This window comes from Castor canadensis, chromosome 1 (assembly GCF_047511655.1).
Source record: "Castor canadensis chromosome 1, mCasCan1.hap1v2, whole genome shotgun sequence".
NCBI lineage: Eukaryota > Metazoa > Chordata > Mammalia > Rodentia > Castoridae > Castor > Castor canadensis.
In genome coordinates, this window is record NC_133386.1 from 130610502 (window position 1) to 130629990 (window position 19489).

The window sequence follows — 19489 nt, forward strand, 5'->3', positions numbered from 1 at the left end:
AGTATAGATGTGCACCACTGCAGCCAACCTAACTTCTCAATAATGTAGAAGCAGCTAACTTAGGGACAGTGATTACAATCACAGCTGATTCAACATCCACTGGAGCTGTCTCGCCTTATATTTGACAAATTAGTCAAATATAATTAGAAAAAAGATTGCATCAATAAGAAATAGTCCTGTCTACACAGAGTTGGCTTAATGAGTTGAGGGAACAGATCTAGAAAGACCTTGTCATGTCACAAATGTAGAAAGAGCTGAAAAAAGGGCACCAAGCAGGACCTCCCCAGATTCTATGCTGGGTATCAGGTCTGTGAGGAACTCATTCCCAGGAGTCTGGGGAGCCAGGAGGTGTACTGTTAGAAAGAGATTAAGACACAGCCTTTGGCGCTAATCCTGGCTGTGCCACTTGCCTGGGTGAAGTTGGAAGAATGCCTTCGCTTTCCATTCCGATTGTCTTAGTGCATCTTTTTTGGCCAAGCCACATCTTAAATTGCTCTCTGGCCTATGGATTGGCTCCCAGTCAGATACGTAACTGGGCTTACCTGTCAGATCACATAGAGCAAAAATCAGCCGTCTAAGGCTATTGCTTCTACAGCAGCTAGGGTAGAGCAATTTTGTTATTACAGCTATGACAAATATCATACTTAGTAAATGTCTAGTTCAAATAGCTTCCAGGTAAACGATTGTTCAGTGAACTAATGGACATTTCATTCTTCACAACTCAGCTTAAGTGTCATCTCCTTGGTGATGGCTTCCCTGATTTTCTTTTTCCCATCCTGATAGAATATATTAGTCTTTTCTTTGTACCATCACTAGACCCTGTAACTGTTATTAACACATTGTATCCTTATTGTCTGTCTCTTCTACATAACTCCTGAGGTCAGGTACTATAACTTATGCATCCCTGAAACCCCAAGATGCAGCAACAATTAGTTATAAGAAAATTAGCAATAGATTCAGTAAATGGGCATCAAAGAAAATTGCTGAATAAATTTGTGAAATAGCCCCTTTGGGCTCCAACATTCCATTAATCTATGAAATAGTAAGATGCTATATTAAAAACTACAAAATGAAACTAGTCAATTTATACAGTAGCTCCATTAATGGAATGATAATGATGACATGCTTTCAATTTACTGAGTCCTTACCACATCCCAGGCAGGGTGCTAAGCTTTTGTGTGAACTACCTCATTTAATACTTAGAGCAACTATGACGGATGAGAACAGTGGAACTCTGAGAGATTAAATAAATGCCCAACCAGTGAGCAGCAGAGAGCTACGCTTCAAAATCAAGCCTTTAAGGAGGAAAAAAAATGGGCTGGAGGAATGGCTCAAGAGTTAAAGCTCCTGTCTAGCAAATGCAGAGCCTTGAGTTTAAGTCCCAGTACCACCAAAATCAAACAGGAAAAAGTTAAAGATAAGCTGATGCTGATAATTAGCAGTTTTCTTAGTCTAAGCTTTACAAAGGCCACCTGGGTATAATAGGACAAAGACCAAGTGATCCAGTAATAACCTTTAAAGGGCATCTAGTCCAGTCCAACCCTGAATAACCAGGGGATCTGAAATCTGGCTCAAGTTAATGGGTTCCAGAACCCATCTCAGAGCATATTCCTACTGTCACTGTCACTGCTGCCTCATTTTGCTTTATTATGTTACCTGTAAGGACCACTTATCTGAAGTAACTTTTATCACTCTTTGTCTTCTTATCCTGCTTTACTTTTCCTCAACTGATTTCATATACATCATGTATTTTGTTTACTTGCTCATTTTCCTCACTAGGATGTAAGCTTCATTAAGACAAGACTTTTAAATTTTCTGTTTCTCTGGAGCCTACAGCAATGTCTGCCGTGTAAAGTACTTGAAAAAAATTGTTGGAAGCATCACTGCAACATGATTTTAATGCACTGAGACTTTTCTTTGCCCTTCAAGGTACAGCCTTTATTTTTCTCTAAAGTTTCTCATATTACCAGCCTAACACACACTGCATTATTAAACTTCAATAAACATGTGTCTCCTTCTGATTTTTAGCAATCCCAAGGACAGGGACTTGTCTCAGCTATCTGTATATCCCACAGCCCTGGCCCAGGACCTGGCATGAGCAGCTGTTAAAAAAATGCGTGGGGAAGCAGGTGTGGTGAATGTTAAGCGTGATAGTCACAGGCATCACTGCTTAGTGCTTTATTTTAAAGTTCCATCAGCAGGTGGAATGGAAGATGCCTCCCACCTTGACCCCTTGGGCAACCAAGGCATTGTACTCCTTCACTGCCTTCTCTGTCTGGAGGACCCGCACACCAATGCCTTGTTTCTCAAGGTACTCCACAGTTGATGGGGGGACCTGGGTAGGAGGAAAAGAGTTGAATAAATACCCTCCACACACAGAGCTTCCTTTCCGGCTATAAGGCAAGTACATTCTACAGAACTAGTACCATCTGTCACTCCTCAGTCACCCATGGTGTTACCAGCCCATAATTTGACACTGAGCCCCAATGAGTCAAAGGCCTCTAAGAAGACGGGGGTGTAGCACAGTGCATAGAGTGTTAGCAGGCATGAGGCCCTGGGTTCAATCCCCAACACCTAGTTGGGAGAGGGAGAGAAGTTGACAGAAGTATAATAATATGCATAAAGCTGACAGGAAATGGGAATGAGAACATCACTTTTGGAGGCTGCCTTGGATTTAACATTGGGCATATGAATTAAATTCTCTGAGCCTTTGTTTCCATGTCTAAATTAGGGATAATACCAAGCACAGTGTTGGTATGAGAACTAACTGAGCTAAGGTATGGGAAATGTCTAGCATGAAGCGTGCCCCGAACTATGCAAACGTTAAAGTTTGAGCAGGAGACACCTGAGTCTAAATCTTAACTTCCCCATGCACTGACCAAAAGATCTTTGACAAGCTTTGTAAGGTGTTTCAGGCCTGAATTCCTCCCCTGTAAAATAGGGTAACCATGCTTACCTCACAGGGTTTGTATGAGGATGACATTTACTAATGTATGTACACTGTAGTTCAAATTCTTCTCAGAAAGGCCTTTCTTGACCATCCCATAAGTTGCCCCTCATTGGTCAACATTTTGTTCACAGCATGTTATCTGAAATTGCCTAGTTTTTTATTATCCACAAAAGGAATGAAATTTGTTTCTCTTTGTTGTTATCAGTGCCATCTGACCAATGGGAAATGCTTAATATTTATTTATAAATTGTATAGAAGATATCATCAACAATGGCAGCAATTATTGGATGATACTCTCAACTCTGGCTTGTCTTCATTTTTTTTTTTTTTTTTTTGGTTGATATTTGGGTTTCAACTCAGGCAAAGACAGGTGCTTTGCCGCTTAGCCCTTTTTTGCGTTAGTTATTTTTCAGGGAGGATCTTGTTTTTGCCTGTGGCCAGCCTCAGTCAGCTATCCTCTTACCTGTGGCCTTCTGAGTAACTGGGATCACAGTCACAACACAACACCCAACTTATTGGTCAAAATGGGTTCTCGGAACTTTTTGCCTGGGCTGGCCTCCTGACTGTGACCCTTCTGGTCTCCACTTCCTGAGTAGTGAGGATTACAAGCATGAGCCATATGCTCAACACTCCTTTTTTTTTTTTTTTTTTCTTTTTTGATGGTACTGGAGTTTGAACTCAGGGCCTCATGCTTGCTAGGCAGGCGCTCTACTGTTTGCACCACTCCACCAAACCTGCCCTAATTTTTGTGGGGGGGATAGTGGAACTGGGGTTTGAGCTCAGGGCTTCCCTCTTGCAAAGCAGGCACTCTCACTCTTGAGCCACACCTCCAGTCCATTTTGCTCTGGTTATTTTGGAGATTGGGGCTCATGAAGTATTTGCCTAAACTAGACTTGAACTTTGATCCTTCCAGTCTCAGCCTCTCAAGTACCTAGGGTTACAGGAATAGAGCCTGTGGTGCCTGGCTTTTTCCTGAATATATATATATTCAGGAAAAAAAATATATTTATATATATTTTATATATATATATATTTTTTGGTTGTTCTGGGACTTGAACTCAGGGCTTCATGCTTGCATGGCAGGTGCTGTTCCAACTTGAGCCACTCTGCCAACCCTGTTTTGTGTTAGGTTTTTCAAAGTAGGGTCTTGTGAACTATTTGCCTTGGGCTGGCTTCAAGCCACGATCCTCCTGATCTCTGCCTCCTGACTAGTTAGGATTACAGGTGTGAGCCACCAGTTCCCTGCTTCTTATCCTGAATATTTTAAAAAAATGATTTCAATTAGGTTTTGCCCCTCAGAAACAGTCAAGTGAAATATTTTTAATATGCCTTACACTAATTTCTACATGTATGATAGATTTGTAACAGAAACCTTACATAAAGAAATTAGGGAATGAAAAGATAGTAGTGGAAAAAAACCTACCTTCCCTTTTTCACTAGGGAAAAAGATTGTAGGACATATATAGAAAGGAAAGGATGAGGTAGATCTCTATATACTTATGTGAAAAGCTGTCTATAATATAATAATGTATGTGGGGAAAAGTTACAGAGTAATACATGTAGTGTGATCCTATTTAGGTAGTATGGTTAAAAGTATACATACAAGCCAGGCATGGTAGTACATACCTGTAATCTCAGCTACTCAGGAGAAAGAGGCAGAAGGCTTATGAATTCCAGGCCAGACTGGGCAACATGGTGAGTTCCAGACTAGCTTGGGCTACATAGTAAGAGTCTGTCTCAAAAACAAAACAAAAGGGCTGGTGGAGCGGCTCAAGCTTAGCAAGCTCAGCAAGTGTGAGGCTCTGAGTTTAACCTCCAGTACCACCCAAATTAAGCAAAAACTATACATTCATGTTTACCTATATGTGAAAGAGTGAATATATCTGCAGATGCACACAGAGAATTGGAGCAGTACACACCAGATGTGGAGAATGGGAAGGGGAGATCTTTCACCTTTCATTTCTACATTTCTGCAGTGAATCACAAATATTTCACAAAGAGCATGTATTATTTCTGTAAATAAACAAAAAAGTTACTGTTTTTCTGAAAAGGGCAAAAAGCTTAACTGGAATGTGTCCAAGAAAAGAAAATGGAAAAAGGTACTATAAAATAGCTACAGGCTGGAGGCATAGCTCAAGTAGCAGAGCACTTGCCTGGCAAGCACAAAGCCATGAGTTCAAACCCAGTACTGCAAAGAAAAAAAAAAGTTATAAAATGTAAATACTATTCAAATCTAGAGGACCAAGTATAGACATTCACCTCATAGTGGATTTTTCAGGCAACAACCAGACCCCATGTATGAGCACAGTTCCATAGGTTTTGTCACCTAGTGACACTACCTGTCTTTGTGTAAATACGTGTCACGTTCCCACTGTGATGAAATCAAGTAACAATGCACTGCTCTGAATGTGTCCCTGTGGTTAAGCAACAAATGACTGTATTGGTAATTGTAAAACCTGAGAAATTCCGGGGTTGAGGCATTTCTGAGAAACAGTTGAAACCAACAGTCTCAGGGTTGGGCAGAGTCAGAAGGCCCAGCCCAGTGTGCAGTCTTTACTCATCCTGGGTCATCCACTGTTTCAGCAAAGTGAAAGCACAAAATACACAGAGATAAACTCCAGCAAAGGACATATCTGTCACTACCTGTCCTTAGGGATGCTGTGCACACCGTACCTACCTTCAAGGCCTCACTCATCCCTCGGCCAATCACAAGGGCCTGTACTCCCTTCTCAACAACTTCCTTTAAATCTGCAGGCTGCACACCAGGAGAATGCTGGATGTGGAGAGAAAGCAGAAAGATACCAATCTTTCTTCACCTGAGGCATTCTTACAGGATTCACTCATTCAAGAAATGTTTACTGAGGTTTCTCTGTACCAAGTATTGTTGTAGGCCCTGGAAATATCAGAGAAGATACAGAGCTGCCCTTAAGGAGCTCCAAGTCTAGTGAAAAATATAGAAGACTAAGGAGAAATTTCAATAGTCTTGCAAGTGCTACAAGCAAGTAAATTCAGGGTATTATGGGCATCTGGGAGGTTAGGGCAGGTGATCAGAGAAGGTGTTCTAGAGGAGGTGACATTTAACCTGAGACGTAGAAGATGGTCAGGAATTAGGTTAAAGGAAACCAGGGAAACAAGGCATTCATTCCAAGTACAAGGAGAAACATATACAAAGGCTCGGGATAGGAAAAAGTGTAGGGAATTGCAGGTAATTCAGTATACCTTCAGTGGAGAGTAACAGGCTGGCAGCAGAGAGCAGTCACACACCATATTAAAATTTTGGCTTTCAATTTTTTTTTTTTTTTTTTTGTAGTACTGGGGAGGAACTCAGGGCCTCACACTTGCTACCTACCACTTGAGCCACTCCACCAGCCCAAGGGCTTTAGAAAAATTTTATAAGACTCCACACTTTTCCTTTTTCTACTTATCACCTAAAACCTATCACTCTGGAAAGTCTTCTCACTCTTTAACAACTACGAATTCAACATTAAAGGATAGGGGCTTCTGAATTACCTCTGTCAGCCAAGGGGAGAGTTCGGCAAATACCAGTCCAGCACACTGGGCTTCACCTGGTGAGCACTGCATAAGGATGATGCTCTTACCACTGAAACTCAGAACAACAAAGCACTCCTCCCTACCTCTATCCTTCATTCATTCAATAAGCATTTACTGGACACTTACTTTTTGCCATGTCCTGGACTAAAACTAGAAATACTGAGATGAACCAAATATTCCTGGGAGGAGTCTTTACTTGGGTAGGTTAGTGAACATGTAGAAATAGGTAGAATTAGCTGGGCATTGGTGGCTCTTGGCTGTAATCCTAGCTAGTCAGAAGGCAGAGATCAGGAGGGTAGTGGTTTGAAGCCAGCCCCTGGCAAACGGTTCAGGAGACCCTATATTGAAAATGCTAAACACAAGAAAGGACTGGGAGAGTGACTCAAGTGATAAAGCATCTGTCTAGCAAGAGTGAGGCCCTGAGTTCAAAGAACAGTACCACCAAAAAAAAAAAAAAAAGGTAGAATTAGGTGAAATAGAGTTGAGGATATCAAAAGAGAGTGTGTAAATATGAGTGAGAAACTGTCATGGAAGACATTCTATTTTAATTGGGTTTGATGCAATAGCTGTAGAAGGGGTACACTGTAAACATAGAGATAGTATAGAGAAAAAATTATCATTAAGATAATAAATGGCCCAGTAAAAGAAGGGTTTTCCAGTCCAGGAAGGTGATGATTTGGGGAGGTAGGATTGAAATTTATCTATTTATAAGAGGTATGGGTCTTTTCACTAAATCCTGTAATAATATCTTACATATTAATAGCTAGACTTTTTATAATATATTCATACAAATTATTCTGTGTGATCTACTGTAAAGCATGAAAGCGTCAGTGATTCCCATTTTGTAGATAAGGAAACAACATAAAAGTTGACGAAGATGACTCAGTTTACCGAGATGACACAGTTGCCAAGTGGTAGTGCCACGGTTTGAACTCAAACATGTCTTACTTCTCATATGATCAATGCACTTTAATGGAATACTATACCCAGGTGAAGCTTGACAAACTAATGACCATAGAGAGTTGTGTTTAACCTGCATAATAAAAGTTTCATTGGACTCTGGTGGCTCATGCTTGTAATTCTAGCTACTTGGGAGGCTGAGATTGGGAGGATCGAGGTTTGAGGCCAGCCTGATAAATAGCTCATGAGACCCCCATCTCCAACATAACTAGAGCAAAATGGACTGGAGGTGTGGCTCAAGTGGTAGAGCACCTGCTTTATAAGAATGAAGCCAAGTTTAAACCCCAGTCCCACCAAAAAAAAAAAAAATTCAAATGCTGAAGTTTTAAAAAGCTGTTGTGGTTATGTTAATAATTGTTATGCTAACAGTATGTTAAGATAGGGAGTATTACTGAACAGTATAATTTAATTTTAATGATACCAAAAGGGCAAATTCATTTAAAAAACCAACTTGAAATCTGTATATACTTAATACAGCTACAAAATATATGAAAACAGAAATAATAGGAGTAATAGGAGAAACAGATAAAACCATAACCATAGTTGGAATTTTTTGTTTTTGGCTGGGACTGGGATTTGACCTCACGGCTTCTTTCTTGCTTAGTAATTGAGAGAATTCTGAAAATAGACAAAAGTCATTAAGAATAAAGAAAAATTGAACAAAACCATCAACTAATATCAATTGTATTATTTATAGATTAGTGCACCCAAGAACTATAGAATACACATTTTTTTTCAAGTGTTCATGGAATACTAAGATAAGACTATATTCTGGGCCATATTCCTCAACAAATTTTGAAGGAGTAAAGTAATAAGCAATACATCATCTGACAAAATGGGTTAAAATTAAAAATTATTAAGATATTTAGAAAAGCTAAAAATAATTGGAAATCAAGCAGTAGTTTATTTTAACTGAAGGATAATAGAAAAATGCATTCAAAATTGTGAAACATGGCTAAATAATTGTTATAGGGAAACTTGTAATAGAAGATTAGCAAACCAAAAAAACCTAAAGTCTACAATGTAGGGGGCTGAGGCCATATCTCAGGGTGGAGTGCTTGCCTAATGTGCAAAGCCATGGGTTTGATCCCTTGCATTGCTCCCTTCCTCTGCAAGAAACTTACGGTATAAGATTTTACCTTCAAAAGCTAGAGAAAGAACCTGGCATGGTGGTACATGCCTACAGTCCGAGGCTGAGGCAGGAGGATCACTTGAGCCCTGCTAGCATGGCAACATAGTGAGACTGTCTAAAAAAAAAATCTAGAAAAAGCAAGGCAAAGTATGTTCAAAGAAAGTAGTAGAAGATAAACCAATTTCATAGAAAAGAACCAGTACAGAAAATCAACAAGGCCATAAGACGGCTCTTTAAAATAGAAAATCTGGGATTGGGGGCATGACCCAAGTGGGAGAGTGCCTGTCTGGAGAGTAGAGGCCCTCAGTCAAAACTCCAGTACCACCAAAAAAAGAAAAGAAAAATCTGAATACCTGTTTACCATGCACAAAGCCAGCAGCAAAAAAAGAAGAAAAAAAAAATCATCTCAATTCACGTGTAAAAAGTACTTGACAAAGTTTATTATGTACTTACAAACTCCCAGCAAGTGTTAAAGAAGATGAAAAGAAAACCCACAGACTAGGAGAAAACACTTGCATATCACATCTGACAAAAGACTTACATTCAGAAGATATCAAGAATGCTCAAAATGATTCCAGATAGGAACTTCTGACTGGAGACAATGGAAAAGAAACAGAGCCAAATATGGACACACAGGCAAAGCTTTAACACAGGCTTCAACTTAGGGTGAAGGGAAGTCGCTGAACAAAAAAACCAAGGTTTTTATTTAAGAGTATGGGCTGCAGGGTTGGATTAAAGTCTAGGAATCTTGATGAGGTACAGACCCACAGGACCTTACAGATCCTGCTTTGAGGAATCAGTGATCAGCTTACCCAGAGCTGTCACATTCCTTTTGCTGGTGCCCTGCCATCCTGCATAAACACCCCAGTCTTGTGATAAGGATAGGCCTCTGTGGCTGCTAAGAGAGCACACTGGTGGGATGGAGAAAACACACATGATGTTTTTAACAACCAACAGGTTAAGGGCCCAGGAGTTTGCTAGCCTTCTGTCCTCTTGTGGGTTCCTCCAACAGCCTCATTTCTCCAGTTGACTTGCAGAGGTTATGTTGAAGACATCCCTAGCTTTACGATGCACCTGATTTCTTGTGGTGAGTAAGATTGCTTGGAAGAGTGAGTGGGTAGGAAAGAGTTCATATCATGCTCTTTTTTTTGGCTGTCCTGGGGAGTTGAACCCAGGGTCTTGTTTTGCTGGGAGTTATGCTACCGCTTGATCCACTCTGTGTTGGTTAGCTTTGAGATAGGGTCTCAATGTATGCCAGGGCTGACTTAGACCATGGTCCTCCCACTTGTGCTTCCCTGAATAGCTGGGGTGACAGGCACGTACCACCATGCCCAGGCATTGGTTGAGGTGGAGTCTCATGAACATTTTGCTCTGGCTGGCCTGGAACCACAATCCTTCCCATCTCCATGTCCTCAGTAGCTGAGATTATAGGCATAAGCCACTGTACCTGGCTGTATCTCATACTTTTCATGGATAATAGGCTATGGGCTAAGGCCCTGGGAGTGTACCTGCCCTTTGTCCCCAAGATGGTCTCTGATTGTGTCAAAACAATAATTAGAAAACAATCCAGTCTTAAAAATGGGCAAAAAGTATTTGAACACTTTATCAAAGAAGGCCTGTGGATGGCTAGTGGAAAAAAACACAGGAAAAACCTCAGTATCAGTAGTCACTATGGAAATGCATATTAAAATCGCAAGGAGACAGCAAATGCTGGAGAGGATGTAGAGAAATCGGATCTCAGACATTGCTGGTGGTGATGAAAACTGTGGAACTACTCTGGAAGACAGTTTGGCAGTTTCTCATAAAGCTAAACATATAACTTACAATGCAGCTCAGCAATCACACCTCCTGGGTATTTATCCTAAAGGAGCTAAAACTTGTGTCCACACAAAACCTTGTGCGAATGTTTATAGCAGTTTTATTTGTAGGATCCTAAAACTGGAAACAATCCAAATGTTCATTAACTGGTGAGTGGGTAAACAAATAGTGTTACAATTCAAATCGTGGAATATTACTCATCAATAAAGAAGAATAATGATATACATGGCCATATAGATGAATCTAAAACTATGAATCTAAAAATATGATGAAACAAGGTTGAAAGATTACATACAATGCTACTCCATTAGTATGACAACTAAATTTAAATAAGGTCCATAAACTACATAATGGTAATTGTTAATTTCCTGATTTTAATTACTGTATTGTGATTATGTGAGAGAATGTCCTTGTATTTTTTTCAGATATATACATAAGTATGTAAGAGTAAAGAGATGTAGTATCGTCAATATACTCAAACAGTTTGGACAAAAATATTGTTTATAAATGGAGAGAATGATAAAATATGGTAAAATGTTAACTTCTGTTTCTGGGTGAAAGACATATGAGAATTCTTTGTATTGTTCTTGTAACTTTTTATAAGTCTAACATTATTTGAAAATGGAATATATACATATTTTTAGAGTTTAGTAGTCCCGGCAAGTTATAAATTAACAGGAAGAGACCACGTATAGGCACACATAGGCACCCACCTGCTCCCTGATTTATTTAGCCTAGGAAGCCAAGCTGAACAGAAGTCAGGTGGCTACATAAAGCAGGAGGGAGGAGCATATTTTTGTGACATGGCTTCCCCATGTCTCCTGATTCCTTGTGTAGTGTGCAGCTGCTGCTGGGCTATTCTTTACTCACCTAGAGTTCCAAAGCAGGTAATGAAGCCATTTCTCTCTCACTACTTCCCTTTTTTACTCAGGCTTCCCTCATCAGCACCTTACTGAAGAATTTACAGTAAGACTAGGGACCGTCAGAGAGTGATCTAGGTTAGGGCACCTGATGGTCAAAGGGCAAACAAACTCATCAGCAGTCAGGGTACATCCTCACCTTGGGACAGGATGCAGAGCTGGTGCCCTAGGGACTCTTAGAGTATAGACTCTCTGCCCCCAGCCTTCCCTGTTTTCCACAAAGATCAGAAGTCGTTTACTTTAATAAAAATTTTTTTTGCAGTACTGGGGATTGAACTCATGGTCTTAAAAGTGCTCTACCACTTGAACTATACCCCAACCCTAGATTGTTTTCTTAAAAGGCAAATCAAAATAAGGATATATTTTTATATGATTACAACTCATTCTTAAAGACTATAAGAGGACTGGATTAGATGCTCTTTTTAATTCCATAGTTCTGTGATCAATTCTAGAATCACCTTCAGCTAAATAAATATGATTCAAATAACTTAAATTTTAGTAGGGTGCTGATGGGTCATGCCTGTAATCTGAGCTACTTGGGAGGCTGAGATTGGGAGGATCATGGTTTCAGGCCTAGCTGGGCAAATAGTTCAAAAGATCCCTTATCCAAAATAACCAGAGAAAAATAGATTGGAGGAGTGGCTCAAACAGTAGAGTGCCTGGTTCACAAGTTCAAATCCCAGTCCCACTCCCAAAAAAAGAACTTAAATTTTTTCTAGAGATATGACCACAATTAATATTTAATAGAATTATAGATTAGGTCTGGAGATCTTCACCTTTCTTAAATAAATGCATTTACATCAATTACTGAATGTTCATTTAACAAAGAATAGCAACTACTTTGAGCGTACCATGACTCTTATGAGCTCACTTTCTATTATGAAAGAAATAAGGCCACTGGCTGCTATACATCAAGTAAAGGTCATAGGACAGCGCAAGACTACAGTCCCCTGGAGGTTCAGAGAGTGCAGAAAGCCACCGCCCATCAGAGTTGCTAGGTCAGTGAAACTGAAGTGAAGAATTTGGCTGCTGCTGTGCTGCAGGGTGTTGTGGACAGAGGAGTGAAAAACAACTGCACCAGCCTGTGCAGCCCGGCCTTGGCAGTGATTGGAGCATCACACCGTGACTGAGGCGACTGCAACCTGCCGCCAGCTCCTCCTATGCTCATTCCAATCCCGCAAGGCAGCCACTAAGTCTCATCCTAGTGAGTGTCTGATTCAGTTCTTCTTTTAAGAGGCTTTCTGTCACATAACCTAAGGCTGTAAAAGCTTATTGTTTTTCTTGGGGGAAAGCTATTAATCGTAGGAGATGTCTAGCTACTCCCCATTATGCCTGCTAAACAAGAAGATAGCATTCTTTGTGGCTCAGACATTTTATGATAAATTTGAAATGAAAACATGCCTAAATTACACTTAAAAAAAATCATTTCCTTCTGCCAAAATGAAGGGAGTACTAATGGGGAGTAGCAATACCATTAGCTGGCTGTGTTGCTGATAAAAGCAGATTCTGTGAGTGAAGGTTAAAGGATCTCTGGAATCTGTCCCCTGTGGACACCGCCTGAGTCACATTCTCATTATCGCATGTCTGAATGAGCAGCCTCTTAAATGATCTGACTCTACCAGGGCAGTGGCCTGCTTTTGTACCATGGGCAGTCTGGTGAAGCCTGTGGCTCCCTTTGCAGAGTAATGCTTTAAAATACACAAAAGAAAATATTTAGGATTACAAAGGAAACAGATTTTACACAAATGAAGTGATCAGATTATTTTTTCAGGCTGGGATGTAGCTCAACGGTCCAGCTACATGTAGAGCACTTGCTCAGAATGTGCAAAGCCCTAGATTAGATCCCCAGCATTGCAAAATGATGATGATGATGATGACAACAATGACAACTGGAGTTACGGCTTATTCAGTAGACTGCCTGCTGCTTGCTTTGCAAGCACAAAAAAAAGCCTTGTATTCAAACCCCAGTCCCACAAAAACGATTTTTCAAACCCTAGTACTGTCAAAAAATAAAAAATAATGTATGATCTCATAATACATATGCTTAAAAAAATAGTTCAAGAGATTGGAAGTCTTTTCCAAAAGTTGCAGAATTACCCTCTTATCTCATACAAGTTGAGCCACTAATCACAAAATCCCAAATCTAAAATGCTCTGAAACTTGAGCTTGTGCTCAAAAAGTTTCAGATTTTGGAGCATTTTGGACTTCAGGTTTTCTGATTAAGTATGCTCACCAAACATATGCAAATATTCTAAAATTCAAAAATTTTCAGATTCTGAAATACTTCTGGTCCCAAGCATTTTGGATAAGGGACACTCAGTCTGTAGTGGCAGGCTATTAGTTTTTTTGCTGTAGTTGTTTTGGATATGGGGTCTCACAAACTATTTGCCCAGCTGGCCTTAAACCTCAATCCTCCTGATTTTTAGCCTTCCAAGTTGCTCAGATTACAGGTGTGAGCCATTCATTGGTGGCCAGCTCATTGTTCTTTCTTAAACTTTGTTTAACCTACACATTCCACTTGAGAGGATTTGTTGGCTTCAGTTGGTACTCATAGATCCACTTGCTAAATATTATGCACAAAGCATACAAGTAGAAATAGATAATATCATATGTAAAGATAAATAATATGTGGTTTCCTATACTCAAGGAGGACAACACCTAATTCTTATGACTTACAACAAGGGGCAGAGTCAGACTTAAATCACTAACCCACAGGGAGAACAAAGCAAGGGTTGTCAAAAAATTTTAAAAATCCTTTGCCCTGGGGATGCTGGGGAAAGGGCATTTGGAGGCTTCGTGGACCAGGACATCCAAGCCAAACTGGGAATTTGAGAGAATGTTGGAGGTGGGGGTGGAGCTTCAAGGCTGGAGAGAATTAAAACACTGAGCTGTAGAGGTACTACTATTCAGAAGACAGTGGAGTGTAAAGGGAGGCAATCTAGTGAAGGACTGTACAAAACAGGTAAATGAAAACCTCACCCAAAAGAAGGCAAAATACCTTCCCCATGCAGAGGCCCCACATACCCTCTGTGGTGGTTAAGCATCAATCGACCCCAGCCAACTATAGCATATTAGCTTCTCAGAAAAGTCAATGTTGGTGGCAGCTGAGGGTGAGCTCTAGCATGTGTAAGGCCCTGACTTCAATCCTCAGCACCATCAATCAAACAAAATAATAAATATTTGCAAATATTGGTGACCCAATTGAAAAGCCTTTTCCCATGATTCCACTTCAGCATTTCCCCACACTTCGATGTCAGTGCGTATGTTTTTCCTGCCAATAAGCTAGTCACCCAGTCTTCATGGGGAACACTTCCTTCATATGATTGACCTGTCATGATTCCCTAAAGTCAGCCAGGAGTCTTAGGTATCCCCTTTTCTCTGTTCTCATTATATCTCTTTTGGTTTACCTATCACATTAATTATTACAATTGTCTTTTTCCTGATCCCCCATGGAGCCCCTTGAAGGCAGAAATGGGAGATTAATCACAAAGACAATGCCTAGCACCCAGAAGCAACCCCGACACATTAAAAAAATGCTGAATCATGACAGTACTCACTACTCATTCATAGTGAATCAACAATGGGTCACATCCAAATTCATTTCTGGATGCTGAATGTTTGAGTATTAATGAAAGTTCCCGAAAGGCTCTGAGAAATTACCAAAATGTTGTTTCATTCTTGGGAGCTTCTATCATCTATTCTGTTTTCAACTCTGGCTTTAGTAAAAACAGTAATAGGAAATGGTGTTCATTTTTACTAACAAATTTAATTTCCATATTTAAAAACTGTTCTCATAAATTACTGGCACTACTAAAAGATGGCACAACTTCTATAAAAAATTTTGGCACTGGTATTGTGCCTGCTTGATGAGCACCTGCTCTGCAAGTGCAAAGCCCTGAGTTCAAGCCCCAGTCCCACCCAAAAAGAAGAAGAAGAAGAAGAAGAAGAAGAAGAAATTTTGCAATACCTACCCAAAAGTTAGAAATTTACACTTTCACCACAATCTCAATTCTAAGAATTTACCCTGAAGATACATTCCAACAATATAAAAAAACATGTACAAGGTTAGTCATTACAGTATTTTTTAAATTTAGTTTTGTTTTTCAGACAGGGTATCACTATGTAACTCAGGCTGGCCTCGAACTTGTGATCCTCCTGCATCCATCTCATAAGGACTAGGGTTGCAAGTGTGGACCATGTTGCCTGGATTATCACAGCATTATTTATGGTAGCAAAATACTGGAAACAATCTAAGTGCCCATCCATAGGACAAATTCAATGAAGCATATTATATTCACAAAGTAGATTACTCTGCATAATGGTAAAAAAGAAATATCTTTATAAACATGGTATCTTGAGTTTCAGAATAAGTGAAAGAAAAAGTTAAAAATGAGCAAAGAATGCTACTTTTATGTAAGAAAAGGCAGAAAATAAGAAGGAAAAAAATATATAAATTGTACATATATGTTTGTGTTTGGTCATTTTTTTCTAAAAAGGATAAAGCAGAAATTAATAAAAATAGTTAACTATAGGGAAAGATGAACGTGATAGAAGAGGTGGGGAAGGGAATGAGACTTTCTAAGTGTATGTTGTCATAGACTTTTGTATTTTGAACCATGTAAATGTGCAATTGGGGATGTAGCTCAGTGGTAGAACATTTGCCTAGAATGCATGAGCACCTTGGTTCAATGCCCATTACACATACACATGAGAGGAAGGGTATCTAACATTGTATGCCAATAGAAACAAATGAGTACAACTATTGATAACATTAAAAAAAAAAAAGTAGGCTTGGGGACATAGGTCAGTGTTAGAATACCTAACTAGTGCAAGGCCCTGGGATCCATCCCCAGCACCGCCAAAACAAGAAACAAAACAAAAGATAAGTAATTCAAATGACTTTTTAACACAGTGCTCTGATATACATGTAGGTGAGAAATACTCCAAGTACAAAAAAAAGATCTATAACAATCTTGACTTTTATATTGTGATTTTGGTGTTTAGAGTAGTATATAAAAGTGCTTTATTATAGTAAGACAGAGCAAATAAGCAATCATATTGGTGGTTGGGGACTGAGTGTTCTCACTGTGGGAGAAGGGAAGCACAGATTGGAATGGAAGAATACTTATGAAAAAATTAAAAAAAAATTTTTTTTTTTGTGGTACTGGGGTTCAAACTCAGGTCCTCACACTTGCTAGCCAGGCCTAAGAAAGAATCTTGAGGCACTGGATTGAACGAGTGATATAATTGTGAACTCATCCATACACACAAATATGGGTGCATACACATACATTTTCTGCTGTCTGTACTGAAAGGCCTTCGATGAGGTGACTCCTGTTAAAAGTTAGCATACCTAGCCTCCATTCCTCCACTGAAAAGAACCAAGGCTCCTTCAAGAAATGGTTGAATCCAGGGAAATATACCTTGCTATGCCAAAAAGCAAGGAAAATGACAAAAGGACACTGCCAAATTTGGGACAATTTAAACCTCAAAAATACGATGATTGTAATGGATTAAAAGAAATCAGGCTGTGTACCTGTGGCTCAGGCCTAGCTACTCAGGAGGCAGAGATCAGGAGGATCATGGTTCTAAGATAGCCCTGGGCAAACAGTTTGTGAGACTCCATCTTGAAAATACTCAACATAAAAAAAGGGTGAAGAAGTGGCTAACGTGAAAAGTGCCTGCCCAGCAAGCATGAGGTCCTGAGTTCAAACCCCAGTACCACCAAAAAATTAGAAAAAAAGATAATAAAAATGGTTAAAGTAGCAGAAAAAGAGCTCTTTTTTTATGAAAGAGTACCAGCTAATGAATGTAAAAGATGACTAGAAATACAAAACCATTTTGTAACCATTAATGATATTATTGATGCAAGCAAGGATTAATGGTTTAAACTAAAACCATTGGAGGAAAAGACTGTTGGAGAACAAGATACTGATAGTCACAAATTACTACTTTATAGATTATTTAATTACAAATAAGAAAATGTACATTTACAATGGATAAATTTGGTGGTCAAACTCAATTTCATCATTAACTAGACAATTTGACTTTATGTGTTTCCTAATAAATGTACTAACCACTTGTGTACCATCCTTTCCAAAAGTGTGGAAAATAAATCCAAATTGTGGAACATTTTACAAAAAACTAGCTTTGATGCTTCCCAACTGTCTACTTGAGCTGGGTGCTGGTGGCTCACACCTGTAATCCTAGCTGGTTGGGAGGCTGAGATTGGGAGCACTGCAGTTCTAGGCCAGCCTAGAACAAAAAGTTAGCGCAACCCCATCTCAACCAATAGCTGGGCACGGTGGGGTATGCCTGTCATTCCAAGCTATGCAGGAGGTAAGATTAACCGGGTTTCCATAGTGCAGTGGTTATCACATTTGCCTAACAGGAGGTGAGATCAGGAGGATCACAGTTCTAGGACAGCCTGGGAAAAAAAGTTTTCAAGACCCCACCTCAATGGAAAAAAGTTGGGCTGTGTTCTCCCAGCTATTGGATGATGCCTAAAATAGGAGGATTGAGGTCTAGGCTAAGCTGGGCCAAAAGCAAGACCTTATCACCAAAATTATCAGATCAACAAGAGCTGAGGCTGGAGGTGTGGCTCAAGTTGCAGAGCACCTGCCTCACAAGCACAAGGCCCTGAGTTTGAACACCAGTACCACCACCATCAAAAAACAAAACAAGATAAAAAACCTAAAATGCTGTCTATTTGGTGCCAGGTGTAGTGGTGCACATTTGTAATCCAGCTACTCAGAGGGCAGAGATAGGAGGATCTTGGTTTGAGGCAACACAGAAGTTAGTGAGATCCTATCTTGAAATCAAGCCAGGTGTGGCACACATCTGTAATTCTGACAACTTGGGAGGTGGAGACAGGACAATTGAAGTCTAATACTGGTAGAGCAAAAAGGAAAGGCTCTATCTGAAAACTTAAAATAAATAAATAAATAAATAAAGCAAAAGGACTGAATGTGTAGCTCAAGTGGTACAGTGCTTGCCTATCAAACACAAGGTCCTGAGTTCAGTACCCATTACTGCAAAAAAAACCAACCAAACAAAAAAACTGAAACAACACCACCTATCTGCTTCATAAAATGGTGAGGAACTAGTTTTAAATTAAAAGTAAATAAAGAAACTTAAGCTGCAATGAATGATCCTTGATTAGATCCTGATTTAGAAAGGAAAGCCAAGTAGATAAGAGAGTGTTTTATTGAAACGATTTTAAGTATGGAGATGAATTTTAGTTGTTTTGAGACAGGGCTCACTAGGTATCCAAGGCTGGCTTTAAACTTAAGATCTTCCTGCCTCTGTCTCCAGAGTGCTAGGATTACGGGTGTGCGCCAATGTTTTGTTAATACTGTATGGAGTTTCTTGAGTGTGATGCTGTGATTATGTACAGAAGAACACCTCTGTTCTTAGTAGACACATGCTGAAGTATTCAAGACTCAATTGTCACAATATCTGCAACTGACTTTCAAATGATTCAGCAAAAATAACTAAAGGGAGGGTGAGAGGGCCACAGAGAAGGATAAAGCAAAAGTGGCAGGATGTTAACTAGGAGATCTAGGTTGAGGGCATATGACTGTTCATTCTAACTTTTTTCCAATTTGCTACATAGGTTTGAAAGTTTTCTAAATTTAGCTAGGTGCCCATGGCTTATGCCTTGGGAGGCTGAGATTAAGAGGAGCAGGGTTTGAGGCCAGTTCCTGAGTGCAAAGCCCAGTCCCACTGGGAAAAAAAAAAAAAGAAGGAAGAAAAAGAAAAGGAGAGGTGTTCAATATAGCCTTTCCACATAAACTGAGTTTGGATGTGAGCAAGAAAACAAAAGCTAAACCAAACAAAACAGAAAAGTAGAACAGGAACAGGTCATCTATCTTTCCTTTAGTAGAATGTACCTGAGAGAAGAACCTCCAGCCTAGTCAAATGTATAGCTCTCTGAGAACTGTGCAGCACATCAGGTATGCTATAGGAGAGAAATGCTGAAATATATATTTGCCATTTATTTTCATGTGACTGGGAAGGGGAGAAGTGTGTGTGTGTGTGTGTGTGTGTGTGTGTGTGTGTGTGTGTGTGTGTGTGTTTAGAGAAAAAACACATGCTAAAATGTTAACAACTTGAGGATTTAGGTAAAGGATTCATGACAATTTATTATACTACTCA

The 19489-nt window shown here is 39.6% G+C and overlaps 1 protein-coding gene across 3 annotated transcripts in view; it reads right to left on the bottom strand.

Moving 5' to 3' along the window:
* Positions 1-2163: 2163 nt before the first annotated feature.
* Positions 2164-19489, bottom strand: part of Aamdc (adipogenesis associated Mth938 domain containing) — a 41537-nt gene continuing 24211 nt past the window's right edge. For 2 of the 3 annotated variants that reach the window (XM_074082360.1, XM_074082354.1), the window contains exons 3-4: positions 5628-5723; positions 2164-2335 (exon numbers count right to left, since the gene is read on the bottom strand). In XM_074082360.1, coding sequence (XP_073938461.1) covers positions 2195-2335; positions 5628-5723 — 237 coding nt within the window. In that variant the 3' untranslated portion in view covers positions 2164-2194. The remainder of the gene's footprint in view (positions 2336-5627; positions 5724-19489) is intronic. The other variant, XM_074082367.1, reaches the window with a different exon arrangement.